This window comes from Dasypus novemcinctus, chromosome 6, assembly GCF_030445035.2.
Source record: "Dasypus novemcinctus isolate mDasNov1 chromosome 6, mDasNov1.1.hap2, whole genome shotgun sequence".
NCBI lineage: Eukaryota > Metazoa > Chordata > Mammalia > Cingulata > Dasypodidae > Dasypus > Dasypus novemcinctus.
The window spans coordinates 48,924,696-48,937,755 of record NC_080678.1 but is presented as its reverse complement, the minus strand read 5'-3'; the positions used below and the strand labels follow the sequence as shown (position 1 = coordinate 48,937,755).

At 43.0% G+C, this 13,060-nt stretch overlaps 1 protein-coding gene across 7 annotated transcripts in view; it reads left to right on the top strand.

Moving 5' to 3' along the window:
* The first annotated feature begins 440 nt into the window (after nt 1-440).
* Nucleotides 441-13,060, top strand: part of IDE (insulin degrading enzyme) — a 126,442-nt gene continuing 113,822 nt past the window's right edge. The window contains exons 1-2 of one of the 7 annotated variants that reach the window (XM_058298777.2): nt 659-819; nt 7,199-7,378. Coding sequence is in view for 4 of the 7 variants with exons in the window: in XM_004449999.5 (XP_004450056.1) it covers nt 722-819 (98 nt within the window). In the remaining 3 variants the exon portion in view is untranslated. Of the gene's footprint in view, nt 820-7,198; nt 7,379-13,060 lie in introns of those variants that run through there. The other 6 variants (XM_071215772.1, XM_004449999.5, XM_023585816.3 and 3 more) reach the window with 6 other exon arrangements.

Here is a 13,060-nt window from a genome sequence, read left to right as displayed (position 1 = left end):
GATTAGTACTACCGCGCGTAGTAATTTCTACGCTGGATTTCAGCGTCCGCGAAAACCTTGTTTTGTTCTGGTCTTTCTCATCTCCTCCTTCCTCTCTGAAGAGGAAGAAAAGTTCCTCCAAGGGCCCAGTCTCCCTCTCGTCGAACCCCCGTCTTCTGACTTCACTAGCAGCCGGCACTTCCTTGCCTTTGTACCTGTGTACATAACGCACTCCGGAGGGAGCCCGCGGGCCAATGTCGGGTCCGCGCCGCTCGCCTTCCGGAGCCACGAATTCGTTTTCGGCATGGCCGCCGCGCGGGGAGCCCGTGTTCTAACACCTGCACTGCCTGCTCCCGGCCAATGGGGGCTCCTCCGCAACATGGCCCCTTGTGCCCTCACAGTATTTATACCCTTCCCACCCCGCCCCCACATACATAGCCAGGACTCACACCCTCGCTCTCACCCGTGATGAGTGATCCACCTGGGACCCTCCCTGCCTAGGAAAGCCAGGTTGCTGAGCCTCAGAAGATCCCTCCAGACCCTTTTTCCCCCGCCGCTCAGTTAGATTAGGCCTCTGGCCCCCTCCGTCCCCGCCCTAACCGGCTCCAGGCAAAACCCGGAGCGCCGGTAGCTGCACAGCTCCCGGGAGGCGGCGCGACGGGTTGAGCATGCGCAGTGCGAAGGGCCGGCTCCCCGCGCCTGAAGGAAGCGTACGCAGTGATCCCGGCGGCTGCGCTGGGGTATGCGGTACCGGCTAGCGTGGCTGCTGCACTTAGTGCTGCCCAGCACCTTCCGCTCTGTCTTCGGCGTCCGCCTGCCGCTCCAGAAGCGCATCTCTGGGTAAGCGAAGCGGAGCGCCCCGGCCCTCGGGTCACGGTGGTTTGGAGCTCTGGTTGCAAAGTGGTGATTCAGCACTTAAAGCCGCCGCCGCCGCCCCTCATGACGCCGGTCCCGCCGGCCTGGGGCCCGAATGGTCGCGCTGCGGCCGCCCCAGGGCCCGGAAGGGCGGCTCGCTGGCTGGGAGTGAGGGACCTGGCCCAGAGAGGAGGGCCCTCCTCGGCCGATGAAGGCAGACGGGGTCTGTGACCCGGGGTCACGGCCCGTGTGTCACAAGTGCGGGTGTGTGTGCGTGCGCGGGGCGCTGGGTGGACGGAGTCACCCTGGCCCGCTCCCGGGACGTGCGCCGCGCTTGGTAGCCTGCCTCAGAGCAGCGGGGAGTTCGAGGCGGGCTCTTACCACAGGGTAAAGAGGTCTCGCGGGTCCAGGGGACCGCTTCTCAGCCCTGCTTTTTCATACGGGGATTGAGTTTCCATTAGTATATGAAATAACCTGTGAAAGTTTGTCTGCCTTCGCTTTAGTGAGTCGAGGGGTGTTGGGTTTCCTTTCGGGGAAAATTTGGGAGCAGAGAGAAGCCTTGGGATCCTTCACAGCAGCTGCTCTCCTTTACAGCTAAGACTCCCCAGGCCCTGAGAGATTGTGTGATTTCCCTACAGTTGCAGAGAATGCGCAAAACCAGGATTAAGAACGCAGGTGTTTTGCAGTCCGGTGGAGTGCTTTCTCCACTTACAGCTGCTTTGTGTATACTAGAAATTTTAAGTCTTGTAAATCCTGAATATCCTTTTCTGTGACTAGGGAGAGGAATGGGCAGTATTGTCTTACCTTACTCGGTTACATTATTTGAACCCCTCCTGGTTTTAATCAATAGTATCCAGGACCTACGTCCTCTTACTAAGTGCAGGACGCTGCGATAGACCTTCTGTGTATGTTGTCTGCCTTCCAAGGAACTTGGAGTTGGTTGGAGCGGGCTGATATGCCTTGAGTATATCCAGTAAGGATGCGTTTCAGGAGAATCAGAAGATGGGTGGTAGAGGCAGTGTGTGTCTTAAGAGCACAGTGCGTGTCAGAGAAAGAAGAGGGGCATGGGTTGGCTTTTGAAGGAAAGACAGAAGGAACGGTGGGGATGGGGTAATCCAGCCTAGGTATGTAGGCAGTTTGTGTTGGGGTGACAGTGAGCAGATTAGTCTAGTTGAAGCTCTAGAGTTTTACTGGGGAGATGAGGAGGAAACAAGTCCTGTTTTCTAAGAGTGGGATAATGCTAGCCTTTAATTTTAGTTGGGCTTTCTCCAGTGAATAGTAGGTAGAGAGCCATTAAGTGTTTTTGAACTGGGAAGTGATCTGATGAAACTGATAGTTTAGGAAATTAGTTTGGTGGCTGTGTGCAGGTCAAAAGGGAGTAGAGAGAGACCTGAGGCAAAGAAACCCATTGTGACTTATTATTTACTGTCTGAACTATAGGACCGTGACAGTGATACTAAAAAGGACTGATGCGAAAGAATTTGTGGAACTTGTTTTCCCTCCTCTATTTCCCTCTATCTTCTCTCCCCCCCCCCCCGCCCCCTCCCCCCCACTACAACAGGCAAAAAGGTCCTTGTTAAGGAGAGAAGTGGGAGTAGTTGTGGGCATATTCAGGGTACCTCTCTCTGCCCTCTTTAGGTCAGAACACTTTCTTTTGTTATTAATTCAATGTTGTTAGGCTAGGGTTTAGCTCCATATTGTCTTCAGCTTTCAGCATTTGTGATTTTAAAGAAAGCATCAATTTTAACAGTTGTATGCAACCAAATATTTTGTAGTAGTTACAACTGGATTTACTCTAATTTTTCTTCCACTGCTCTTCACTTTAATTGATGAAATCCAGAGCATAGGTTGAACAGTCAGAGTTTCAAGATAAGATTGTTTTCAAGAGGTAAATTTGGAGATTTAAAGCAAAAAAAATGAGATCAATCCTTTGGAAAGCTCCACCCTAAAAATGAGTGGCAAAGGCTATTAAGGAAAATGCAGGTTCAATTAAAGGGATCAGAGTGTGTTTTAGGAAGGAAAGTGCTAACATCCAAAGCACTTTCAATACACATCTTAAGGTAAGCAATCCTACTGTAGGTTATAGAAAGAATAGAGATGGTCACACAGTTATTTACTGGAAGTGTTGGGATTTAACCCCTGTCTGTCACCAGAGCCTGAGTTCTTAACTCTTGTGTTCTTCTGCCAGTATTTTTGCATTCATTTCTTGGTCTAACCTCTTGAAAAAGAGTTGGTCTTAAAGCATTTATATAAGATCATTTCATTTAAAAAGCAGCCTAATTGCTTTTCTGTTCAGTTGTATTGGCTAAGTTGGGCTTTGTGAATTGTCTGAATTATTGGTAAATTTTAAGGTATTAACCCAGTCCCTGACAACCACTTGAGACACCTGAATGTTAGTTATCTTACTTTGCAGTTAGTCCTACTCTACCTTTACCAATTTCAAAAGTTTAGTAAACAGTGATATACCAAGTTGGACTATTAAGATTCAGGCTTTTAAACTACTTTTAAGCAGAAAAATGTTCTTTAATAGTCCAAAAGGATATTCTATCCCTAAGTATTTTTAATTAGCATTAGCCCAATCCTCACATACTAATAAGTTACATTTTGCCTATCTGCCTTGGAAGTTGGGGTTGAGGACTTTTCACTAGGGCCTGGTGGAGGGAGAAGTTCTGTGTATGTGCTCATAAGAGCTGGTTTCCTTTTAGGTTGTTTTGTTTTTAGTATTTTAGATCTCCTAAACATGTTCACTTCTTACTTATTTAGGCTAACAGCTTGGTGTCATCCTTGACTCCTTTCTTTTTCTCATTTTCTTCATCCAGTTAGCATGTACCTCTAAGTGATTCTGACTACTTCTCACTACCTCTCCTGTCATGACCCTGGTCCAAATCATCATCTCTTGTCAGATTACTGTAATAGCTTCTTTTTTTTTTTTTAAGATTTATTTTATTTATTTCTCTCCCTTTCCTCCCCCTCCTCTCTGTGTCCATTCACTGTGTGTTCTGTGTTTCCTTCCATTCTCGGCGGCACCGGGAATAAGTGAAATCTGTGTCTCTTTTTGTACCGGGAATAAGTGAAATCTGTGTCTCTTTTTGTTGCGTCATCTTGCTGCATCAGCGCCACTCTTGGGTGGACTGTGCTTTTTTCCCTGCAGGGCAGCTCAATGCAGGGTGCACTTCTTGCGCGTGGGGCTCCCCTGCGTGGGGGACACCCGTGTGTGGCACTGCACTCCTTGCGCGCGGCACTGCCGCACGTGTGCCCAGCTCACCACACAGGCCAGGAGGCCCTGAGTTCAAACCCTAGATCTCCCATATGGTTGGCAGATGTTCTATCAGTTGTCATGTCTGCTTCCCTGTAATAGTTTCTTAATCAGTCTCCTATTCTTTACCTCTCCTCATGTAGCCTATTCTTGTAACCACTGGTAGGGTGATCCGTTTGAAATTCAGGTCATATCATATCTCTGCTAGGGAATGCTTTAAAACCTTGCAATTGATCTCTGTTTTACTCAGATTTAAAAAGCAAAGTCCTTAGAATGGCCAAAAAGGCCCAGTGGGATCTGGCCTTTCACCACCTCTCTGATCTTGTTTCCAAAATAATCACAGTCACACCACTCCAGTCACAGTTAGTCTTTTTGCTAGACGCTTTCTTGTCTCAGATCATTTGCACCTTCTGTTCTCTGCTCAGGATGCTTTTCTACCAGGGAGATTAGGGAGGGCTTCACAGAGAAGAAATGGTATTAACAAAGACTCAGAGGTAGAAAAATTCACAGTATAATCAGGGGATGTGAGATTTTTTCCTGCAGGAAGTAGAGATCCTCAGATACTTTTTGAGCATAAAGTGGCAAATTAAAGCTGTGTTTTTGGAAGGTTAATATGGTTAATTTCTGGAAGCACAGTTGAGTTACAGGTAGAGGTTAATGAAGGATAAATAAGTAATGCAAATGACAGGAAAAGGAGAGTGTCTGCAGAAGATATTTGTAAAAGAACATTCAGCAGGCTTTTAGTGACTGTGTATGGGGAAGATGGAGGAGTCAGATACCGAAGTGACTTTTTGAGCCTTAGTGACTTTTAGAGGACCCTAGAGTAGGAGAGCCCACCAAGGTAGGGAAAACTCTTGGGAAGTCCAGCCAGGTTACATGTCAGTCCTGCTTGGAGGTTGGCTGGTGTTCTGAATGCATGCCAAGCTCCAACATGTGAGTGGGATGCAACAGTAGGACACAGCAGTGCAGCTTTGTAGGAACTTCAGAGCTGGCTGTTAACAGCAGTAAGTTGGATGATCTGGGGCTCCTCGGGAAGTAGACTGGACTGCATAGTCCATAAGCAATGTGAAAGGTAGCTCAGGGAAAGAGTTCATTTAAAAGATCAGAGCCAGGTTGCTTAGTCCTGAGTTACTCCCTGGGGTTTCCTGCTTAAGGATAGGAGTGGATCCAGAGCCTGGAGCAGGACTGCCTTGTGATGGAGTTAAGCAGATTCAGCTATGGGGCTCTTGCTTTTGGTGCTAATGTTATAAAAGGTTTAGTGGCTAATATTGGTTAAATACTTATTATATATATCAAGCACTGTGTTAAGAACTTTCCATATGTTGTCTTTAATGTTCACAGTAATTCTGTGGGAGTGATATTTCTGTTATCTTCTTTTTACAGATAAGGAGGCTAAAGCTCAAAGAAGTCTTAGTCAAAGATATACAGCTAGTAAGTGGTTTAGCCAGATATGAATTCAGGCAGGTTTACTCAAGAATTATCTATCTCCCTAGAGGTAGCTTGGCATCTCTAGAAGAGATGGGGAAGTCAGAGCAGGGATACACGTGGTACATGGTAAGTTGATAGTATTGGTCTGATAAGATTGCTAAATTAGTCAAGGGAAGATTTTCAGGGAGCATTTGAAATATGACTGGAACTTGGTAACGATGTCTGAGCTGATTTCCTCCATTTGAGAGTCTAGTGTAGAGTGTAGAGATGAAGATACTGATGTAGATGTATATAGACAAAACATCTGAGTAGAGACACAGAGGGACCAAGTTAAATCCTGAGCAACGCTGAATTTAGGGATAAGGAGAAACAGTGTTGGGGAGGCAGAGGATGATATCAGAAGGAGGATGGTCAGAAGTGTTCACCCAGAGAGGTTTTGAGGTATATAGGGTCTTGGGAAAAGACCAAAGACCATTTCATTGGTAACCTGCAAATAAAAGAGAGGAGACAGAAGTTAAATTTTGTAGGGTCCTACAGAGTGATTTTGAAAAAATAAGACGTTGAATTTGGAGAAATTAGATGTCTAGCGAGGTTGAGCAGAGGCGTGGGGGAAACTATGAGACATTGAATGGATGGCTGACAGGAAGCGAGGGGAGAAGAATGATGCCCAAGTAAGGATCCAGAAAAAGTGGAGAGAGTGGCTATGAGGGTATAGGTGAAAAGGTTAGCCTTGGAAAAATAAAGATTTGATTTAGAAAAGATAGTTATTTTTTTTTTTAATTTGAAAAGATAAGTGACTCTTATCACTCTGGGCCTCAATTTCCTTATTTGAAGGAAGGACCCTTTTAGATTTACGTTTTGCCATTCTCCATGCTGTTAACCAGGAGCCAGGCTGTTAATTTTTCAATGGGACCCTCATTCCAAATCATTCTAAACCAGTTAGAATGATAATCCTTTGTTCAAATTTGTAGGTTAACGTTATTTTAGGGTGTGTGGAGTTATATTCAGGGCTAAGAGCTATGAAGAAGCAAGGGTTCCCTTTATAATGGAATACCTAGTACAGTGCCTTACACATAGTAGGAATTCAGTAATTATTTGTTGGATGAATTTGTCCGAGGATGTGGGCAGCTCCTAGAAGTAGGGAGCCCTAGTCATAAACATGATTCAAGTTTTCGTCACCATTTGGCATTTCCATAGTCTAAACAAGTGTAGCCAATAACTAGTATTTGTGTGTGCTTTTCTTATTATAAAGAAATTAGAGGTTGGAGTGTATTGCCAAGGTTTCTTGCAGCTCCGTGTTGCTCATAGGAACTAGTTAGTTTGAAAAGGGGTAGGGCATTATTGTGGTGTGGCAGTTTGATATTTTTTATGAATTCCAAAAAGAGATACAGATTATGTTTGTAAACTGGTCTGCTCCTCTGGGCATGATACCCCTTTAATTGTATTAAATTCAGAGATTTCACTTTTACTTTATTAAATCAAGATTAGGGCTTTCATTTTTTGACCACGTCTGTAGGGCATGCAGGGTTGTGTCCCCACCCTGTTGGTTGGCTGTATAGACAGATGCTGAGTCAAGAACACAGAAGTAGATACATACAGAAAAAGACACAGCAGAGGAGAGGACTTGATTTTGATGCTGGAGCCCCAGGGAGAGATGAAATATTCGCCTGATCATTTTAGTTTACAGTTGACCTTGTGAAGAGACCAGAGTGCCTGAGAAGCCCTGAGATGAGCCTTGTGTCAGCCTATATCTGAGATTGAAAGAAGCTGGGCCCGTGGAGCCTTACAGGGAAAGAAGAAGGCTGAACCTTCACAGTTATCAGCAGCCATCTTGCTTCAACACGTGGCAACAGACATTTGGTGAGAGTGTACCTCTTATGGTACCTTGAGTTGGACTCTTTAGGGCCTTGTAACTGTAAGCTTTCACCTGAAATAAATACCCTTAATAAAAGCCAACACATTTCTGGTACTTTGCATCAGCACCCTTTTGGCTAATACAGGTGAGAAGACTCTGTTCAATTGGATTCTAGTTTTGGTTTTGCCATTAGCTATGTGGTTGTGGCTCTTGGACCAAATCATCTTTAAAGGTCCTACTATCTCTATGAATCCAGAGACCTTAAGTTTTTATGTTTTCCTTTGTAGTGTAACAGTAAAGTCTCAGGAAAAATTAGTTATAAGGAAGATAATTCTGCTTATTTTGGAACTTTCTGTCCAAAAATCATCCAACTTATCTTGCAGTAGTAAATGGATAAATATATCCAACAATGCAGTGACTTGTGGGACAAACCTAATGCATAATTGGCTTTCTGAAAGAATGAGTCACATATATCTATCACATATATCTATCCAATGTGTAAAGTCAATGGCTTTTAGTATACTCACAATGTTGAACGTTTACCACCACAAGAAATTTTAGAACAATTTCATTACTCCAAAAGGAAAACTCCACACCCCTTAGCATTCCTTCCCCAGCCCTATAATAACCACTAATCTAAATTCATCTTTATAAATTGATTTATACTTACATTTTATATAAATGGAATCATGTAAAATGTAGTACTTTGTGTCTGGTTTCTTTCACTTAGCATGATGTGGGTTTTTTTTTTGGTCTGATATTACCATTTTATAGTAGTAACATTAATTTGTTCAGCTTCAAAGATAACTGGTCTTATATATGCAAGTTTACCCATATTCACATTCACATGTGCTTTTACTGTGCTGTACAGTCCCATGTTACATTTTTTAGCTTTCCTTTTAGTAATGTACATGACCTTAGACTTTCCCTTTAAACTACTTTCATACTCACATAATAGTACTGCTAGTTACAAACATGTTGGGCTTTCACCTTTTCTGTTCATTTCCGAAGATTAACACAGATCCTTTTTATCAATTCTGCACAATTTAACCCTCAGCTTTCTATTCTGTAAATGCATTCTATTTTCTGGTGACCCGTATTCAAGTTACTAACTCCATGAGATTACACAATAAATTTCGTTCATAGTAGCGCAACCATATGGTATTTGTCCTTTTGCGTCTGGCTTGCTTCACTCAACATAATGTCCTCCAAGTTCATCCATGTTGTCATATACTTTATGACTTCATTTCTTCTTCTTCTTCTTCTTTTTTTAAAAAAATTATTTATTTATTTATTTTTTAAATTACATTAAAAAAAAATATGAGGTCCCATTCAACCCCACCGCCCCCGCCCCCCACTCCCCCCACAGCAACACTCTCTCCCATCATCATGACACATCCATTGCACCTGGTAAGTTCATCTCTGAGCATCACTGCACCCCTTAGCCACATCATAGCCCAGACTCTCTCACGTTCCATCCAGTGGGCCCTGGGGGGATCTACAGTGTCCCGTAATTGTCCGTGAAGCACTATCCAGGACAACTCCACGTCCCGAAAACGCCTCCACATCTCATCTCTTCCTCCCGTTCCCCACACCCAGCAGCCCCCATGGCTACCGTTCCCACACCCATTCCACATTTTCTCTGTGGACATTGGATTGGTTGTGTCCATTGCACATCTATGTCAAGTGAGGGCTTAGATTGCACATGGGTACTGGATGCACTCTTCCCGCTTCTAGTTGTAGACACTCTAGGCTCCATGTTGTGGTGGTTGACCTTCTTCAACTCCATGTTAGCTGAGTGGAGTAAGTCCAATAAGTCAAAGTGTAGGAGCTGAAGTCTGTTGAGGCTCTGGGCCTGGGTGTCATATTATCAGTCCAGAGATTCAAATCCCCTACATATATCTTAAACCCAGCACCAACTACTCATTTCTTCTTAAAGCTGCATAATAACCCATTGTGTGACTACATCACAGTTTGTTTATCCATTCATCAGTTGATAGACGACGGGGATGTTTCCAACTTTTGGCAATCATGAATTATGTTGCTATGAACATCAGTGTGCAGGTGTCTTTTCATTTCACTGCTCTCCGTTCTGGGTATATACCCAGTGTGGTATTGCTGGGTCAGGTGGCAAGTCTATATTCATCTTCCTGGGAAACTGTGAGAAAGTCCTCTGCAGTAGCTGTTCCTTTCTCCGTTCCCACTAACAGTGAATAAGCATTCCTATCTCTCCACATCCTCTCCAGCACTTGTAGTTTTTTGTCTTTTTTAATAATGGCCATTCTAATAGGTGTAATATGCTATCTCATTGTAGCTTTGATTTGCATTTCCCTAAACATTAGTGAAGCTGAACATTTTTTCCTGTGTTTTTATGTTATTTGTATTTCTTTAAACAAATTTCTATTCAGATCTTTAGCTCATTTTTTAATCGGGTCATTTGTCTTTTTATTGTTGTAGTATTTCTTTAAATATCATGGATATTAAAACCCTTATCGGATATGTGATTTCCAAATATTTTCTTCCATTAGGTTGGCTGCTTTTTAACCCTTTTGACAGAGTCCTTTGAGGTGCAAGAGGGTTTAATTTTGAGGAGGTCCCATTAATCAGTTTTTACTTTTGTTGCTCGTGCTTTGGATGTAAGGTTTAAGAAACTACCACCTACCACAAGATCTTAAGACTTTTTCCCTATATTTTCCTCCAGGAGTTTTATGGTTGTACCTTTTATATCGGTCCTTGATCCATTTTGAGCTGACTTTTGTATAAGGTGTGAAATAGAGGTCCTTTCTTTATTTTTGATGTGGATATCCAGTTCTTCCAGCACTTATTAAATAGAATGTTCTGACTCATCTGGCTGGGCTTGACAGCCTTGCCAAAAATCACTTGAATGTAGATGTGAGGGTATATTTCTGAGTTCCCGATTTGGTTCCATTGGTCAATCTTTATGCCAGTACCATGCTGTTTTTACCACTCTAGAGTTCTCCAAATTCATTCCTTTTTTAAAGACTTTTTTGGCTACGTGGGGCCCTTTACCCTTCCAAATAAATTTGATTATTGACTTTTCCATATTTACAAAAAAGGCCGTTGGGATTTTTATTGGGATTGCATTGAATCTGTAAGTCAGTTTTGGTAGAATTGATATCAGTATGATATTTAGTCTTCCAATCCATGAACACAGAATGTCCTTTCATTTATTTAGGTTTTCTTTGATTTCTTTTAGCTGTGTTTTGTAGTTTTCTGAATATAGGTCCTTAATGTCCTTGGTTACGTTTATTTAAAAATATTTGATTCTTTTAGTACCATTATAAATGGAATTTTCTTTTGACTTCCTCCTCCGATTGCTCATCAGTAGTGTATAGAAACACTACTGGTTATTGCTTATTAATCTTCTATGCTGACACTTTGTTGAACTTGTCAGTTCTATTAGGTTTGTTGTGGATTTTTTGGGATTTTCTAGATATAGGATCATATCATCCAGGAATAGTGAATGTTTTACTTCTTCCTTTCTTATTTGGGTGCCTTTTATTTCTTTTTCTTGCTTAATTGCTCTAGCTAGAACTTCTAGCACAATATTGTATAACAGTGGTGACAAAGTTCTCACAGTTTTTGAGTAGCTTCCTTAGGATTTCTAAATACACAATCTTGTCTTTTGTGAATAGAGAGAATTTTACTTCTTTTCCCATCTTGATACTTTTTATTTCATTTTCTTGCCTGATTGGCCTGTAGAGTGTTGATTTAGAGAGGCCAGAGAGGAACGCTTTCAGTCTTTCACCATTAAGATGCCAGCTGTGTGCTTTTCATAGATGCCCTTTATCAGATTAATAAGCCTAGTTCCTATTTTGTATCTGCTATGTTGAGTGTTTTTATCATAAATGGGTATAGAGATCCATACTTTTTAAATAATATCATATTTACTGAAAAGTTGCAAGTACAGGACAAATAATTTTTTTCCCTAAACCATTTGATATAAGTTACCAATTTGATGCCTTACCACCCTTCTGTTTTTTAGTGAGATTTCCTAGAAACAAAGACATTCTCCTATATAACCATCAAAATCGGAAAACTAATCCTATAAATTATTGTCATTTAACTTTCAGATACCATTCAAATTTCATTAATAATATACTAATATTCCTAATAATATACTTTAGGTGAAATGATTCCATTTAGAATTAATGCCTTTAGTCATCATGGCTTTTTTGTCTCCTTAAGCTGGAGTAGTTCTGCAGTCTTTTTTTAAAATCAAGTCTCAACATATTTTTTAATTTTTTTTAGGAGGTACCAGGGATGGAACCTAGGACCTTGTATGTGCAAAGCAGGTGCTCAACCACTGAGCTACATCTGCTTTGTAGTCCTGCAGTCTTGTCTTTCATGGCCTTGACTCTTGAAATTTACAGGACAGTTACTCTGTAGAATATGCCTTCATTTGGGTTTGTCTGATTATTCCACATTATTAAATGCAAGCTATGCACTGTTGGCAAGACTGTCACAGAAGTGATACTTATCTTTGCTCTTCTTGTGTCTTATCAGGTAATGCCCAATTTTGATTTGTTCCTTACTGGTAATACTTTGATCACTTTAAGGTAGTTTCTGCCAGGTCTCGCTCCTGTAAAGTTATTCTTTTTCACTTTGTTGTAAGTATCTTCTGAGGAGATCCCTTATTTTCTTTTTTAAAATCCTTAATTTCCATTACGATATTGCCTTTTTTTTTTTAAAAAATGGATCCCCCCCAACCCAGATGGCTCCCTTGTCTGTCTGCTGGTGTTATCTGTCTGCATGCATTGTCTGTCTGTCTGTGTTCTTCTTTAGGAGACCCTAGGAATTGAACCCAGGACCTCCCATGTGGGAGGCCGGTGCCCAACTGCTTGAGTCACATCTGCTCCTTGCTTGTTTTTTTTTTTTTTAAAGATTTTATTTATTTATTTAATCCACCCCCCCCCCCCCCCCCCCCGTCTGTTCTCTGTGTCTATTTTGCTGCTTCTTGTTGTCTTGTTTCTTTGTCCGCTTCTGTTGTCGTCAGCGGCACGGGAAGTGTGGGCGGCGCCATTCCTGGGCAGGCTGCTCTTTCTTTCGCTGGGCGGCTCTCCTTACGGGCGCACTCCTTGTGCGTGGGGCTCCCCTACGCGGGGACACCGCTGCATGGCACGGCACTCCTTGCACTCATCATCACTGCGCATGGGCCAGCTCCACACGGGTCAAGGAGGCCCGGGGTTTGAACCGCGGACCTCCCATGTGGTAGATGGACGCCCTAACCACTGGGCCAAGTCCGTTTCCTTCCTTGCTTGTTTTTGCTCGCTGTTTGTTTGTCTTCTTTAAGAAGCACTGGGGGGAAGTGGACTTGGCCCAATGGATAGGACGTCAAACCTCGGGCCTCCTTGACCCTTATTGAGCTGGCCCATGTGTGGTGCTGATGTGCACAAGGAGTGCCATGCCACGCAGGGGTGTCCCCCGCATAGGGGAGCCCCACGCCCAAGGAGTGTACCCTGTAAGGAGAGCTGCCCAACATGAAGGAAAGTGCAGCCTGCCCAGGAATGGTGCTGCACACATGGAGAGCTGACACAACAAGATGACGCAACAAAAAGAAACACAGATTCCCGGTGCCGCTGATAAAGGATAGAAGCAGTCACAGAAGAACACACAGCGAATGGACACAGAGAGCAGACAACATGGTGGGGGAGGGGGTAGAAAAC